Here is a 17,912-nt window from a genome sequence, read left to right on the forward strand (position 1 = left end):
AGGGAAAGGAGCAGACCATTTGTTGCCTTTGCACTGCTTCCCAGCTCACCATGATGCTGCTGTCACTGCTTGAGCTGTCCACTGTTAGTTCCCCACAGTCTTCAGTTAACAGAACGTGTCTGTCTTACTGTCTTGTCATCTCACGGATTTTGTGTAATGCAGAAATGAATTGAGTAACTTCAATCCTGAATTTGGAAATAGGCAGAACTTTCCTGTGACAGTTTAGAAAAGGAGACTTCCTGAACTGCAACCAGTTTATACATAAGATCATTCTAAGTGTCGTTACTATTTCTATGCAACATTAAAATTAGTTGTTTCTTGGTGCTGCAGCTCTAGAAGTACTGAGCACAAATTAGAATTAACATTATTTTTCAGATTTTTTTTTTACAAAAGTCTGTTCCAGTTTTTTTAAATGGAGAACCCAGGATTTGAAATGCAAGAAGAGAAAATACAGAGTTCCTCAAATATGAAAGAACAGACAAAGCAAGAGGTACCGGTAAGTTTCTCTTTTGCAATTATTTAGAACTTTATCAAATAAGAATCAGGGTTGGGGCTTAACATCTTGTTTCATGGTATAGCAAAATTATGTACACAAATATACTATAAAGAGTTAAATAAAATAAAATCTTCCTAATTTTCACTTTGCTAATTGGCAAACATAATACTCACTCCAGAAATCACCATGGCCTCGCTTCACTTAGCAAAGATGTGATAGCAGAAGGCTTAGGGCTAGTTTACACACAAATTCAACTGATTTAACTAAATCCATTTCTATATTGAAGTTCATAGAATCATAGAATATCAGGGTTGGAAGGGACCTCAGGAGGTCATCTAGTCCAACCCCCTGCTCAAAGCAGGATCAATTCCCAACTAAATCACCCCAGCCAGGGCTTTGTCAAGCCGGACCTTAAAAACCTCCAAGGAAGGAGAGTCCACCACCTCCCTAGGTAACGCATTCCAGTGCTTCACCACCCTCCTAGTGAAATAGTGTTTCCTAATATCCAACCTAGACCTCCCCCACTGCAACTTGAGACCATTGCTCCTTGTTCTGTCATCTGCCACCACTGAGAACAGCCGAGCTCCATCCTCTTTGGAACCTCCCTTCAGGTAGTTGAAAGCAGCTATCAAATTCCCCCTCATTCTTCTCTTCTGGAGACTAAACAATCCCAGTTCCCTCAACCTCTCCTCATAAGTCATGTGCTCCAGACCCTTAATCATTTTTGTTGCCCTCCACTGGACTCTTTCCAATTTTTCCACATCCTTCTTGTAGTGTGGGGCCCAAAACTGGACACAGTACTCCAGATGAGCCCTCACCAATGTTGAATAAAGGGGAACGATCACGTTCCTCGATCTGCTGGCAATGCCCCTACTTATACAACCCAAAATGCCGTTAGCCTTCTTGGCAACAAGAGCACACTGTTGACTCATATCCAGCTTCTCGTCCACTGTGACCCCTAGGTCCTTGTCTGCAGAACTGCTACCTAGCCATTCGGTCCCTAGTCTGTAGCAGTGCATAGGATTCTTCCATGCTAAGTGCAGGACTCTGCACTTGTCCTTGTTGAACCTCATCAGGTTTTTTTTGGCCCAATCCTCTAATTTGTCTAGGTCCCTCTGTATCCGATCCCTACCCTCCAGTGTATCTACCGCGCCTCCCAGTTTAGTGTCATCTGCAAACTTGCTGAGAGTGCAGTCCACACCATCCTCCAGATCATTAATAAAGATATTAAACAAAACCGGCCCCAGGACCGACCCTTGGGGCAATCCGCTTGAAACTGTCAGCACCACCAACCGGACTTTTAATAGCATGGTTGGCGGTGCTGACCGGAGCTGCCAGGGCCCTTTTCGACTGGGTTGTTCTGGTTGAAGACCGGACACCTGGTCACCCTATCTCCATAGCCTAAAGCACACCTCCCTTCTCCCAGGGAGTGATTGCTGACAACTCTCCTGCAGCCCTTTTCTTCTCTTAGCACCTGTGCTTTATACAGGCCCCTCCAGTTCCTGTCCAGCAGCAGAGCCTCCTTATCAATTCCCTGCTCCCTGTCACCTCTCCAGGTGAAGCCTGGGAAGTTAATGGGCCTACCTGACCACCTTAACCTCTTCCAGTTTTGAGTAGGGTGGACAAAGTTTAAAAAAATGTTGGTTATCTTATATTGTTATGGGCAGCAGAAGTTTAAGCAGCAGTGGTTTAGTTTAAGCTTAAACAGTACAGTTTGAAAAGTGACCATTAAGGATCTAACCAGGTTAAAATAAACTGAGGACTTTACATTTTCCCAAAGGATTAAAAAAGTAACTATACAAAACATATCTCATCTCATCATCCCTTTAAATAGTTAAAAAACAACAATCCATGCTTAATGTATAAAGGATGCTCTGTCTTGTTGCAGTTTGTAGCTTAATCCATAAAACTGGTGAAAATTTCAGTAGCTCTTTTGCTTTTCTTTATTATCTCACTTTCTTGTGAAAATTAGCAGCTTGTATTGATATTCCAAGGGAGATCTAGGCTCTATTCTGCACATTGAGGGGCACTAAAGAAAACTCCTAGATAGAGAGAGAGAGAGAGAGAGAGAGAGAGAATACATGTGTAACTCATGAATAAAGTCTGTGGTATCAGCCCCCTTGTGTGAAGTGTGTGAAGGGGCCATTAGAGCATCTAGTTGGACCATAACAGAGGCCAAAAAATTTTCATCAAGTTATTCCTATACTGGGCCCACTAACTTGTCTGACAAAAGCATATCTTCAGGAAAGGCATCCAGTCTTGATTACACAGGTACCATTGCATTAACTGTTGTTCTGATTGCTAACTAATAATTTTGGTTTTTAAAATGTCTTGTAGGAAAGAAAGAGCCACTGGTCGCTAATGAACATCTTTCTAGTTTGTCTCTTGGCCTGCTTCATCTCCACCATCATAGGAGTGCTGATTATTTCCTCGGTCTACATTAAAAACATTGGATTTCTGACACAGCTAAACATGCAAAAGCATGAAATAACCTCTCCAAAAACACCAATAACAATGTCAGACAAAAAAAGAGTAGATGTCAAATTCCAGTTTCTGAATCATCTGGGTAAATCGAAGGTAGCAGTTGTTCTTCTTACAAAACAATATTATTGTTTAGGGGCAAATTTTCAGACTGCCTGTTTTTTTGTTTTTTGTTTTGATTCTCTCCTTTTCTGCCCACAGAATTGCAGGCACAAAGAGATAATGATTCATAAATAATCCAAAATGCAATTTACATCTTTTGGACATATCATTATTTGCACCTACAAATTAGATGTCTAAATAACCAAAATTACAGAGTTTTAAAAGGAAGTCAGCTTTTGAAATCTAGCAGTGAAATTACACAATGTGAAACATTTTCAGAAAGCTTGAATACAAATAGAAGCCGTTTAGTTGAAACTGGAAGTCTTGAGAACCGAGCTAAAATGTATTCTTTGGTCACAAATAAAAATGAATGTGATGGTCTCATTTTAGGCAGTAGTAGCCTCACTCACCTTGCTGGACTTATAGCATTGCAGTTCATGTACAAACTAAACAGATAGATTACTTCAGAGTTTAGTCTCTGTATTTCAAAACTTATTGAATTTTTAAAAATTGACCAATTTTAGAACTCCAGTTTTCATAGATGCTGTCAAATATACAAATTAAAGGAACTAAAAAAATTGCAAAAAATTGCCTTTTTCTAATTTCTTCCAATTCTGATATTGTTAGGCATTAGATGTAACTATAGGAGGTGCAAACATACAAAAAATGTGGTTTTCAAGATTACAGTGTCCTGTAATACACTTCCCTAATGTAAGGTGACTTTTTAAAATTGCTGGATTTATTCTAGATAGAGTACAAATAAATGGGAAGGAACAGTCCCTAGCACAAAGAGTTTACAATCTAAGACCCTGCTTCAGGAAAACATTCTGTTTAGGAAAGGTACTTACACATGTGCTTAATTGTAAGCATGTACTTAAGTGCTTTCCTGAATCAGTGTCTAAAAAGACAAAGAAAGAGAAGTGGGAAGGGAGTACAGCATAAAAGTAGTGTGGTCAAGGTGATGATAGGCCATGTCAGCCTTATATTTGTTTAGTTTTTGATAGCAGATACACACTGATTGACTCTGGCCCTACTAAAGTCAGTGGGTGTTCTTCCATTGACTTCAGTAGGGCTAAGATTTCACCCCAGGTCTTCCACTTTTTTTGTTTGATGTACCTATAAAGCGATTCTTAGCCACTAATTTTTCTGAGAGTTTTGTCCTTAAAACCATTCCTTATCAATCATTGTAAAAAAAAAAAAAGATATTATAGCAATTTGATGTATAAAGGTAGGTGTGGGATCATCAAAAGTGTAGTAAACGCATAGAGAGAGAAGCCTCACCAAAAATTCACTACGTTTTCCACAAATTTCATATCTACATATAAAGTAATGTTCTGAAATATTTCCTCAATATTTTTCCTTCATTTCCCCACTGGCCTTGCCTTTGTCCAATACTTATAAAGAATAACTTATGTCTATGATTTGCTAGGTATTTCAGTTTCCTGGGGGTGATATTCAATGGGCAAGATTTAGGTATGATGTAAAGGATTATCCGAGTGATGAAGAAATGGAATTTGGAACAAGCATCAACAATCAGCGATCTAAGATGACTTTTGGAACATTACGGATCAAGAGCAAAGGGCTCCGGGCCCCCCATTGGCACTTTAATGCCAATGAACATGGCTTTCTCCTAAAGGTACAATCTGATTATTTTAATTTCAGCTGTTGTAATTTTTGGAGTAAAGCATCATGCCAACCTATGGCATTATACAGAAATGCTAAATAATAATAATGACGGCATTATCACTGGTTAACGTGTGTCACATTTTCAAACCTTGATGCCTGAAATTATGCTCTTAAATGGTGTGATTTGCAGACATACTATATACTCAGGTTTCAGAGTAGCAGCCGTGTTAGTCTGTATCCGCAAAAAGAAGAACAGGAGTACTTGTGGCACCTTAGAGACTAACAAATTTATTAGTCTCTAAGGTGCCACAAGTACTCCTGTTCTTCTTTTTACTATATACTCATAGCTCCAACCAAAGTGTACTAGTTGCAGTCAGTGGAAATTTTGTGTACTCTGCACTTTTAAAAATTCAGCTACTTATCTGGGTGCCTGCACATGAATTAGGTGCTTAATATTAGGCACCCAAATTTGAAAGTGTTTGTCTTATCTCCTCTGACTATCCATTCCTCCATCTGTAAATTGGGAATAGTAAAAGTTACTTAAAGTACTAACTCATGGGGTATTGTGAGGAATAATTAGAGATTGTACAGAATTTTGAAAAAAAAGCATTATGTATTTTGAATAATTGACTCTTGGCTATACTTAGAATACTAACAATACTTTTATTATTAAGTATTTAATGTTTATATCATAGTAGCACTTACAGGCCCCAGTCAGGATTGGGGAGCAATTGTACAAGACATTTCACAGACACATGATCCTTATCCCCAGTAGTTTGAATCTTCTTAAACTATAATCATAACATTCATAGCTTTGTTTAAACAACTTAATGTTTTGTGTGTGTGTGTGTGTGTGTGTGTGTGTGTGAGAGAGAGAGAGAGAGAGAAAAAAAAAATTTATCAAGTGTTTCTTAAAGTAATTGGGCCTTCCAACAATTTATTGCTGAATGCACTATTCTTGCTTTGGTCTCTCAAAACCTGAATAAGAGTGGGACTGTCACCAGAGTGGGCTACTATCAGTCACATGTATTTTTGAATTATTAAAATGTAGGCAAATACAATTTATGAGCTCACTATGGAAAAAACAATGTTTGTTTGTTTCTTTCATGACTGTGTTCTGTCGCTCTGCCTGTGTTTCAGGGTAGTGCCTGGATTGGTGTTGTTGATGCTGGTGGTAGCATAGTAACCACATACAATGTTACCGCAGGCCAAGTGATTTTCTTCCCTAAAAACACATTGCATTGGGTAAAGAATGTGGGAGAAGATGACTGTTTGTTCCTGCTGTTTTTTACAACACATGAAGAACTTCAAACCTTGGATGTTGATGATGTGTTTTTCTCTACACCAGAAGACATAGCAGCAAGATCATTAAAGGTTTGAACAGTAGCATATACATCTCTGTCTTGCTGAAAGTAATCAAAAATGGCCCAACCATGCACCTTATGAATTTTTGGAGGATCTCCTGTCTCCAGCTGGAAGGATTTGTATGCTCCCAGAATAGCAGTGTCCTCTCATATCCTTAGAACTAGTCCTTGTCACAGTGGGGCAAGAGTCACTGAAGCCACTGCTATTCTGGAGCCAGCATATAGGCTCATAGTATCTGCTGGATCCAGGGGATCTGCAGGTTCTCATGGTGGAAACTGTGCATTCTATAGTGAGGATGCAAACAATTTGTAGCATCTACCCAGGTGAGAGAGGACTTACATTTTGTTTCAGTTTCAAATCTCTTTAGGATTTGAACAAAGTATAAAATCAAGTTAAAATATTTATAGCGCTAGGAATTATATGGGATAATGCATGGCAGCAAGTGTTATCAGATCAGACTTTCAGTATGTCTTAAAGATGAAAAGCACATTACTTGATCAAGCAGCTCTACTTTCCCTGTTTGCTTCATGCATTTGCTAACATAACATTTTTATTGTGTGTATTTTAGCCTCAAGGTGGAGTGAATTTTATTAGAACATTCAAGAAACAAACAGAAGATCAAGCCATTAACCTTCCACCAAACTTAGTAGAGCTTGTTCAGAATGCCAGCTATGTGCAGTCTCCAGACAAGCTAGTGTGGCGATACTTCTATAATCTCAAAGGTACAAACTAAGAACTTGGTATATAAATGGGGTATCTGTTTGTTTTGAAGGAAGTACTTCTTCACACAATGCACAGTCAACCTGTGGAACTCATTGTCAGGGATGTTCTGAAGACCAAAATTATAACTAGGTTCAAAAAAGAATTACTGGTAGATAAGTTCATGGAGGATAGGTCCATCAATGGCTTTTAGCCAAGATGGTCAGGGATGCAACCCATTGCAGGTGTCCCTAGCCTTCTGACCATCGTATGCTGGGACTAGATGATGGAATGGATCACTTGATGATTGCCCTGTCCTGTTCATTCTCTTTGAATCCTCTGGGATTGGCCACTATTGGAAGAAAGTATACCGGGCTAGGTGGACCATTGGTCTGACCCAGTATGACCGTTGTTATGTTGATAAAATGGAGTAAAAATTAAATGTGATAGAGGGGAGAAGTAGTAATATAATAGTCTAGAAACAATTTGTAAATTAATAAAATGGACAATATTAAGCAGAGGCCTCAGGCAGTCTCCTGTGGGCTGTAATATGTTGTCTAATTTCAGTTGTTGCATTTAGTGTATGGGTGCTGGGTGGTATTGGTGGCCTGTGATATACAGGAAGTCAGACTAGATGATCTGGTGGTCCCTTCTGGCCTTAAACTCTATGATTCTGACTCTGAGTAGTAGAACTGGTATGCCTATACATTAGAAATTGAAGTCAATGGAACTACAAACGTAAACACATGCACACATTGGGGTGTTTTTTGTGGGGGTTTTTCCTGAACTGGGGCCTAGGTCTGTATTCATTAGTTTGTCTAAAAACTCCCATTTCAAAATTACAGGTCAGAAAATAAGCTAATTATTTAATCAAAAACAAAAAGTATACATAGATTCAAATCTGCCTATACGACACAAATGCAGCTGCATTTATGTAATACATCAAGGGTCTATTATTCCAGCTGAGAATTGGTCAGGTTCCACTGATACCCCAGACATGCTCCCTTTTCCCTGACTAAGCTCTCTATGCCTTCCACAGAGTGTATATGAGTGCCATATAAAATGGCCATGCTGGCTTTAGGCTATTGGAAGGTCCAGCTATACCAGAGGTACCATCCCATAGTCAGATATGCCAGCTATGTTTTGCACTAGCAGTCAAAGTGGCAGCCTTGTGTTGCAGAAACAGGGCCATAGTTTAGCATAAATTCACATATTGAAACTGAATATGTTCTTTGTGCTCTAGTGAGCAGATACTACATGATGTCACAGAAAAAATGCCATGTAAAGGCATGTCATAGAATCATAGTTTAAGGCCAGCAGGGACCACCGGATCATTTAGTCTGACCTCCTGTGTATCACAGGCCACCAGCTGTACCCAGCAACTAAACCCAGCAACTGAAACTAGACCAAAGTATTATAATCTTCAGGGTACTGAGCTATGGTGTCCCAGAGGCAGAGAGCAGGAGGGACTGAGATGCATCAGCCAGCCAAGCAGATGAGAGAAAGTCCACTGCCATCTCAGAGCACTGACCCATCCCATCCAGTGTGCCATCTCAGATGATTTAGAGAAAGGACACGCACACAAAAAAACCACCCTCAAAACCCACCCAGAATACACTGAGAGGGAGGAAGGAAATTCCTTCCTACCTCTGTAGGTGACGAGCTGAAGCCCCAAAGCATGAGATTTTAGTAGCAACTCCCAGGGCTGTCATGTCCTGCCCCCACCTCCCTCCAATGGCAAGCAACCTCATCACACAGTCCCACTCATAAATTTCTCTAGCTGTCTCTTAAAACCAATTGTTTGCTCTCACAACTCCTATTGGGAGGCTGTTCCAGAACCTTATTCCTCTAATGATTAGGGCCTATAAGTGAAGTATAGAACTGATCACAAAGCTTCTCTGGGAAGCCTCTCCCAGAAACCAGTCCCATTTTCTACCACGCAATAAATGCAGCTGACTTTGCAATGTTCTTCAAGTATGCACCTTCCCCTATGGGTGCTCCACTTCAGGTATGTATGCCCCTCTCGAGCCCTTGATCAGAGATTTTCCTTTAGCATTGTCCATTTGGCCCATGCATGCGTCCTCATGCTGCACACTGAGGCTACATAGGGATGTGGGGGTGATTTGTACTCAGTTCCTTCTCAACCGCCTCAGCAGGAGACAGAGCCTTAGCCTGTCTACCTTGAGTGTGCCTTGGCTATCTTGTGTACAGTTTTCTATAGCTGTTTGTTTAGGGTTAGTTTGCATAGGTTAGTTCTTCTTTGAGTGCTTGCTCATGTCCATTCCAATGTAGGTGTGCGCTCACCCTGAGCACCACCAGCGGAAAGTCCCCCCACCGCCTCCAGTGATATCCATCGCCTCAGCTCTGTTGCCTCCTGGAGTCGCACGCTCATAGAGCAAGTATAAAAGGTCCCGCTGACCTGCAGCCCCCTCAGTTCCTTCTTACTGCCCCTGATGGCCACTGGAACTGCCTCATCCCTTGCATTCGCAAGCACTCCTCAGTGGATTTTCTAACCTCGTTGTATATAGTTATGTTTTATTCTTAGTAAATTAAGTTTCAGTTGTTAGGTAAATAGTTAACTCAGCTGGGTTAATCCCTGCCTAGTACCGGAGCTTGCCTCAGTCTCTGAGGTTTAAGCGTTTGCTTCTTATTACAAGCTTATGCCTGTGAGTGACCCCCATTCCAGCTGCCTTAAATGTCTGGGGGAAACTCACGTGTGGGAGCGCTGTAAGATCTACAAAGACTTACCAAAGACCGCACCAAAAAGAGTAGAGAGACTAGCTCAGACGTATCCTCACGGAGGCAGCACTTTGACCTCCCTTGGAGCCGGGTAGTTCAACCGCCATAAGGAGTGCCCTGGCTACTGTTTGGGAGACTCAGCGCCATTCCTTCTCTTTGGCACTGAGAAAAGACTCTCCTGCTTCTCAAGAGACTCAGCACTGTCCATCATCCCTGGTGCTGAAAAATAGTGCTTCAGTGAGGGAACCTCAGCACTGCTCTCTATCATCGGTGCCAAGAAAAAGACTGATAGAGGTCGATCCCCAATACCAAGGTTGGCGGGGCAGAGGGATTCTAGTAGAGTGCAACCCAAGTCGGACCACTCTGTGGTTCCAACAACCCATGTGGCGCCATTGACTCTGGCCCTGGAATAGGTACCTTGAGTCCAGCGTCCCTCCAGCTGCCCTCCTTCCTCTCTGCTTCAGACTGTTTTCCATGCAACAGTCAGGTAGAGAAGGAACTGAGGGCAGTTCACCTGTATAGCCTGGGTGTGTGACATGAGGAGGAATAGGGTGCATGTGGAGACCAAACAGACACTGCTAACGGAAAATCTCATATCAATGGCTCAGGAGGCGCATTAGCACCTGAAGTGAAGAATCCGTAATGACACACATCTTGAAAAACCCAGTTACTGCACAAGGTAAGCAACCTCTTCTTCTGTAACTTCAAGGAAAGTGCCAGTCTGTGATGTTCACTGTAGTATGGAGTGGGTGTATTTAACTATTTTTTTATTTTATAGTTTTCTCTTTTTTGTATATTGCCAATAAAACTTCTTTTGATGGGTCCCTGATATACCTGAGGAATTGGCTGGTGCACTCCAAGGAAAGCTGAACTCTGTCCTTGGGGGAGGTAGAGCAAAATGAGCCAAAGGCAACTCTGTCTGGAGAATGCGTTGGCACTCCTTAGACTGCCAGTGCCAGGGAATGAATAGAGAACACCATTGTAGGCACAAAGAAGTCCAAATTACCTAAAGGAAATAAGGCAACAATTACAATTTCCTAGGACTTTTAGTATGCTCAAGTAGAATACTACAGGCATTTTAACATCAGTTTGTGAATAAGGGCCTGTCTGATTCAGGCACATGGAAAATGTTGTCAGTGTGACTGACCGGTTTAAGGTGAAAAGTTGTCCATCTATGGAAGGTGTATAGAAAACACCACCTTATCATCTTCAAAATATTTTGTATAAAGTGGATCCAGCCACTACTGTATGATGATCACACACCATGCACTCAATCCTGCAAGGTGCTGAGCATTTCCTGGGAGATGCTGCGCACCCTCTACTCCTAATGACAAAGCACCTTGCAGGATTCAGGACAGCTGAAATTATTGCCATCAAAACAAATACTTCTCATGATAAAAAGTTTGAGCCAACAGCTAATGGGTGAGTGCTGGAAAGAAGCTTTCACTGTTGCCATTAATATCAATGAATACATTGCTAGTTACTAGTTTTAGTCTAAACTCAAGAAGAAATTCTGATTTCAGATTTCTTATTGTACAACTGCTGCTTGCATGTGTCAGAGTGGGGTACCATGCAAGTATAAACCACTAATCAGTCTGTGTTATGCATCCTGCTCTGGCGGCTACTTCACAAAGGATAGGAATCTATTAACTAGCTAAAGGTAGATGCTTATGCTTTTAGCACTGGATGTCCCAAATTCAGTCCCCAGCGAGGACCCATGATCTTGGTCGATAATCAAGCAACATTAGCTAGAAGCAAATCTTCTGGCAATAAATTACCAATAACATAAGGGAATATTTTCTAGTAATTCTCATTTAACCATCATTCATTCAGATTCAACAGAATTCAAACTTTCAGGAGGAGTAATTCAGTGGGCTCGCTTTCGCAAAAATGGAGTGGGTCTAAATGACAATGAGAAAATCTTCAGTGAGTCACTGCAAATGGTACGTATATTCAGTAGAGCATTCTCGTTGCTGAAACGTAAGGTAACATTTACAAAGCATGTGAGTTCATCATCACTGTCGCACACAGCTAAGATGTTGCCATGTGGGCTGTTGTCTGACTGTTGTGCTTATTTTGACTTCCAGCATGAAAATTCTCTTACCTTAGCAACTATCAGGATATACAGCAATGGACTACGGCAACCTCATTTTCATTTCAATGCTAACGAGATGGGTTATGTCATTAGTGGCTGTGGAAAGGTAATTTGTTACATAAACTAAATGAGGGTTTTGTCTGAGTTAGGACTGCAGGATTGGAATGTTTTCAGAAAAAATTCTGATTCTTGTTTGTACTGTAAAACTCCAAAATCCACACCCTTCCTCTTAGGGTTAAATTTTCTCTGAGAGATGCTGATGGAGCTCTAGCAAGTCAAAAAGAAGTTGCACTACCACAACAGAGAGAAAAATTTAGCCCATTATTGTTCTGCATTCAGGGAAAATGCAGCAAGCTACTTCAAGTAGGAATTCTTATGGTCTTAGAAAGAGGATAGACAAAATAAGAGGGAATCCTGTTGATTCAACACTGCTGAAGAACAGGTCCTAAGCAGGGGAAGTTAGTTGCAACAAGATTTAGAAAATGTTTCACTATGTCCCTATCACCACATGTAAATACAATATAGAAAGGAAAAGGGGTGGTCTTGATTTTATGCCAAGAGGAAGGCCCAGATAATCATTACTGCTCTGATTAGTATTAATTAACACGACTTACCAGGATACTTGAGGCTCTGTTTTGACATAATACAAACAAACAAAGATACAATAAGATCATAATCGAAAATCACCCTCTTTAAACTGAAGCTGATAAACACAACAAAAGGATCCGATGTAAAAGAAGGGAAGTAAGGGATGGTGAAGGTACCAAACGTTTAGTCCAGCAGTGGTCACAACCCTTTGAAAAACAAAAAGGTTTAAAGGTTCTTTTTAAGGGTCCTGCGTTTCATGGGAGCTGACCCACATATTTCCAAAATTCATAATGTTAATAATCCTTCTGCCAAGGCAAAGAAGTTGAAACTTCTGATGCACCCCTTTTCCCCATATGGGAAGTTGAATAATAATAGCCACAATCTTCCCCTGTGGATATCTGTGCCTGTCTGGTGCTCCACTGACGTCATTGGGTCTGTACTAGCAGATCTCAGTGCAGAATTGGAGCCGTAATTCTTAATTAATCTTATGATGAGTGGGCTTGGCATGTACTGTTGGATATTTGAACATTTTCCAGCAAGGAATAATTGCTGCATCTCTTGTTTAGGTGGGAATTATTGTTTCATCTAAAATTACCACCGACTTTGACATTGGCATTGGAGATGTTGTATTTTTCCCCATTGGAACACAACATTATATCAAAAGCACATGTGATGAGGATTTGCTTATGATTCTAGCATTCAGCACGGGCAACCAGGTGAGAATTCATAATGGCAGTTATTCTATAAGCAAGTGGTGGGGAGGGGAAGCATAAATTGGACTTATTCCGTGATTGGTTGCCTTATGCTTTGCTACACAGCCAGTAACCGTCAGCTACACTGACCGTGAGCTTCACTTCTGGTGTGAAGGGCCTTCATGAGGCACCACTAAAGCACCACATTGGAGAGGAAAAAAGAGGAGAGAGACTATGTACTGGTGTGTGTGTGTGTGTGCGTGCGCGCGTGCATGAGAGAGAGCTTGTCTGCTGGTCATGCTGTGGGTGGATTAGCCTGAAAAGGCCACTATAGCCCCTGTGCACCACAGAAAGGGGATCTGTACAAGAATTGACAGGCCAACATGCTTGATGGTGAGCATGGGTGGCGCCATGGACCTGTGATTACACATATCCTGTGATCCTGATATCCAGCAAAGGAGTGTGGAAGCAACTGCTATTCTAGCTTAGTTCCTTATCTCATAGGACATTTACCCTTTTAAGTATTGCCAACTCATGAACCGGTCATTGTGTGTGTGTGTTTAAGTGCATAATTTCACACACTCAATCTCTCTGGTTCAATAATCTACTTGTATTTTTAGCATTAAAAACTATTGGTTTCCAAAGAACACAAACATTCTTAAACACATAGCTCAGAACTTTCTCTGTTCCCAGTCCAAAAAAAAAGTGTGTCGATAAATAGTTAAGATTTTAATAGCTTTGATGAAAAGTGCCTTGTAAGTGCTATGCTTTTTATTGTTTATGATATTTTTTTATTGTATGTGCGATAGCTTTCATAAACTATGTGGCTTTTTACTCAATGTATTTTAAAATTTTGTGCTGTTAATAGTCTTATAAAATGATTTAATAATACCATATTTCAAATGGAAATAATTTATTTCCGACAGCTGCAAACCCTTGATATGGATGACTACTTCCATGCCACAGCAGATCATATTCTAGCCCAGCTTTTCTTCAAGAAACAGGAGGAATTTAAGAAGATCCCAAGGTTTAGTGAGGATCAGGCAATTAACCTGCCAGAGCAGCAAAATTTAATTGCTAAAAATAATTAAGTTTCACTGCCTTATTTTTAAAAGTACTTTTTACATTTCTTGCTGTTTATCCAGGGGAGCTGTTCAGAAAACAAAGTAATCTCATTTTAACTTTTATGTTGTTATTTTAGTTGATATTTGAGTAACAGCATTGTTTAAAGTATTTTGTAAATAAAGGTAGCTCCTGCCACACAAATTAATTTTTGTCTGTATTTGCTCTGTTCCATTTATTAATTCATACACTTCATCTCACTTTACTTTTCCCATCAAAGTACTGAAATTTACATTGCTACACACATTCACTGTATTTAAACTCCCCACCCTTTGTTACCGTGTGGACACAGTTCTTTGTCTCTTAATTGGAACTACTTATAGTAGCAAGCACTATACCCAACAGTTTTTTCAGGATTGAGCTCTCAATTGCCCATTAATACATTTAGGCCATGTATGTGGGCACTGGACAGGGACTCAGGAGACCTGGCTTTTAATCCTTGTGCTGCCAGCAACCTGCTGTGTGACCTTCATCAAATCACTAAATTTTTTTGTGCTTTTATTTCCCCTTTCGTTTTGTGTGTCTCTTGTCTATTTAGACAAGCTTTTGGCTTTTGGGGGGCAGCGGCTGTTTCTTATCATGTACAATGCCTAGAACAATGCAGCCCTTCTCAGTTGGATGCCTTTGCCTGCTACTATAATGCAAATAATAATAATTAATAATAACAGATGGCTGCTGTGATACTTTTTAGAAAACTCTAATGTGCAACAATTTGAAAGCTCAGAATTTCCAGCTTGAAATAGGTTTTACAAATTAATCTTTGTAGAACTCCAAACTTTGAGAGGCTACAAAATCTTGCAAAGTTTGGGTGTGAAAACTGAATAAAATAAACTGGTGGAAATTTTCACTTGAGTTTTTCCACCAGTTTCACACAGCCTTCCTAGCTACCCTACTAGGATATGCAACTGTTGGGGTTTGCATGCACAGATTTTTGTGTGTGGGGGGGTGTTTCTGGAGACCTGCTGAAAATTTGGCACTTATCAAGCTATTCCAGTTGAGCTGTGCATATGCTATTCTACTCCTTTTACCGTAGAGTCAGCCTGGCTTAAAATAGTCTCTTTTTTAAGGCACTGTGAACATATTTTGGAGTTAATCCTGTAGTCACTATAAATTGAACTGTACTGTTGCCATTTATTGCATTGTAATTAAGTGATCATTGCCTTGCATTATGGAGTAAGTAGGATTAACAATTTGTGAAGTGCATTTGTAGGAAAAAGGTGATTTTTGTCCTGTCATCTGCATTTGTGTCTTATAGGCCGATTTGAATCTATATATACACACTTTTTGTTTTGAATAATTAGCTTATTTTCTGACCTGTAATTTTGAATCTGAGTTTTAGACAAACTAATGAATACAGACCAAGGCCCCAGTTCAGCGCAAAAACAAACAAAAACAAACCCAACGCCCCCAATGTATGCATGTGTTTAAGCACGTTTACCTTTAAGCATGTTTGTAGTTCCATTGACTTCAATTTCTAATGTATAGGCATACCAGGTGTACTACTCAGAATCGGAGTCATAAAGTTTAAGGCCAGAAGGGACCACCAGATCTAGTCTGACCTCCTGTAGATCACAGGTCACCAACACCACCCAGCACCCGTACACTAAACACAACAACTGAAATTAGACCACAATATTACAGCCCACAGGCATGTAGGGACAAAATTAGAAAGACCAAGGCACAAAACAAGATTAAACTAGCTAGTAATATAAAGGGTAACAAGAAAACACTTTACAATATATTAAAAGCAACAGGAAGACCAAGGTAGGCCCATTAGTCAGTGAGGAGGGAAAGACAATAATAGGAAACACAGCAGTGACCGAAGTGTTAACTGCCTTTTTTGTTTCAGTTTTCACCAAAAGGTTAGCAGTGATCAGACAACTAACACAGTGAACATCAGCATAAAGGTAGGAGCTAAAACTAAAAGAGGGAAAGAAGTTATGAATTACTTAGACAAGGTAGATGTCTTCAAGATGGCAAGGCTTGACAAAACACATCCTAGACTACTTAAGGAACTGGCTGAAGAGATCAGAATCATTAACAATTATCTTTAAGAACTAGGTAATGCTGACCCCCACACGGGCATCAGCAACAGGGATCAAACCTGAGACCTCTTGAGCTTAATGCATGAGCCTCTACTGCTTGAGCTAAAAGACAAAGCTGTAGCACACTCACCAATCTCTAGCTGGCCTACCCACTGCTAGAGGGAGACAGAGTGCCACATTGAGCAGGCATCGGTTACAACTAGAAAAGGGACAATATAGTAACTATCTATAAAAAGGGGAATACGGACAACCCAGGGAATTATAGATCAGTCAGCTTAGCTTTGGTATCCAGAAAGATAATGGAGCAATTTAATAATTACAGGCATCTTCAGTTTTGGTTTTGTATCATCTAAACTGCACACATGTTGAAATAAAAAATTAATGGCTGTTTTCATGCCTTTTACAAATCATGAAGGTATTCTTGTTTGAATTGTTTCATCAGTGTGCTGTCCCTAGGCCAATATAAAAATGAAACGGTATTGTGATTTTTCAAAGCATTCTAATTAGCCCAAATCAAATCAAATTTTTAATTCAGCCAAATCAAATCAAATAGCCCTTAGTGAGGGCTATTTCCAAGCCAATTTTCTACTTTTATTCCTAGCTGTTTCAGCTACAGAGAAAATATTTTAAAAAATATTGCACAAATTTACAAGGGGAAGAGTATTTTCTATTCTCCTTGTATTTTTTTTTTAAATAAAAGTTTTTTAAGCTCAGACTTTTCAAAGAAAAATTCAGCTTTGGGCAGACACTGTTGGAGAGACAACGGGTCACCCTGTCTTGCCTGAAAATACCCCCTGCATGGAAAAATCCTTGCTTGTGAGTTGCAGAAGCAATACTCCTCTTACTCATCCCCTCAGTACAATGTTACGTGTTTGACCTGGACAAGTACTGTACCATACTCTCATACCACAAAAAGAATATTCTTACCTTAGACTGAAGAATTATCCCAAGACACTACAGTCCCTAATCTACCCCCTCCCTCCACTGATAGAATGGAAATCAAATGGGGAGGGGTGGCTGAGGGGAACTAGGTACATTGCCACCTAAAGAGTCCCATGTGCAAATAGCTTTAGAGCAGCTTTCTGGGTGCTTTGCACGGAAGTAAAATGGAACTGCACCTATTTACACTTGCAGTCAGATGTATGGGGGGGGGGGTGCGCACGCGCCATCGCAGCTCTGCGCAGACAGCTGGCACAGCAGACCTCAAATGAACCACCCAATAACCACAAGATCTGTTAAGGTCTGAAGGCAGCCAGCCAGATTTATTGTCGACAAAGCACGGTTAATAGCACCTGCCAGACTCTACGGGGATATTAAGACATGTATGCCCATGACAATGGATGCAGCTCATGGAATGGCAGAACTTTCCATTCCCCCCCTTGGCTGGCCAAAGACACTCCCTTTGAGACTCCATTTTATACACCAGTACAAACAATGTGGCTAAGTGCCACCCATTACCTTGTACATGTTGGTTCAACCAAAACATCTCTATCCATCATGCTGTCATCCTGACTATCTTAAAGATGGGTCAACATGTTCCTGTTATCTTTGGGGAATGTGTTGGTATCGAGGTGTTCTGCTACCACCCCTCTGGAATGTGTTTGTGTATATATTCTTATGCCCAGCATTTCTTGGGAATGTATATTTCTGCAATATCAGCCCTCTTCTTGACAAATTCTGTGAGCAGGGCCTGCCTCTAGTTCACAGCCTGACTTTGCTTTATATTAGCAAAACTTTGACCATTACTTTAGATCAGGTCTCAGGCCTCAGATACCAGGGCTTATGTCTCAGGCTCTCTTCCTACTACAACACCAACTGAGGATCTGGCCCTGAGCTTTCACTGAAACATAGTTAACTAACTA

General features: G+C 40.5%; 1 protein-coding gene across 1 annotated transcript; it reads left to right on the top strand.

Moving 5' to 3' along the window:
- Window positions 1-85: 85 nt before the first annotated feature.
- Window positions 86-14,129, top strand: LOC117879609. The gene is made up of 9 exons (XM_034774884.1): window positions 86-496; window positions 2,834-3,073; window positions 4,509-4,715; window positions 5,846-6,079; window positions 6,639-6,792; window positions 11,342-11,451; window positions 11,596-11,709; window positions 12,758-12,907; window positions 13,810-14,129. The coding sequence occupies exons 1-9, from the start codon at window positions 413-415 to the stop codon at window positions 13,972-13,974; spliced, it is 1,458 nt and encodes a 485-aa protein (XP_034630775.1). The 5' UTR covers window positions 86-412; the 3' UTR covers window positions 13,975-14,129.
- The last annotated feature ends 3,783 nt before the right edge of the window (window positions 14,130-17,912 follow it).

Source organism: Trachemys scripta, chromosome 6, assembly GCF_013100865.1.
Source record: "Trachemys scripta elegans isolate TJP31775 chromosome 6, CAS_Tse_1.0, whole genome shotgun sequence".
Lineage (NCBI taxonomy): Eukaryota > Metazoa > Chordata > Testudines > Emydidae > Trachemys > Trachemys scripta.

Bases quoted from the DNA above. Each gene is read 5' to 3' on its own strand.
- LOC117879609 (XM_034774884.1), top strand. From the start codon at position 413: ATGGAGAACCCAGGATTTGAAATGCAAGAAGAGAAAATACAGAGTTCC. The intron at 4,716-5,845 runs GTACAATCTGAT...CCTGTGTTTCAG, and splicing joins AACATGGCTTTCTCCTAAAG to GGTAGTGCCTGGATTGGTGT. The intron at 11,452-11,595 runs GTACGTATATTC...TTTGACTTCCAG, and splicing joins TCAGTGAGTCACTGCAAATG to CATGAAAATTCTCTTACCTT.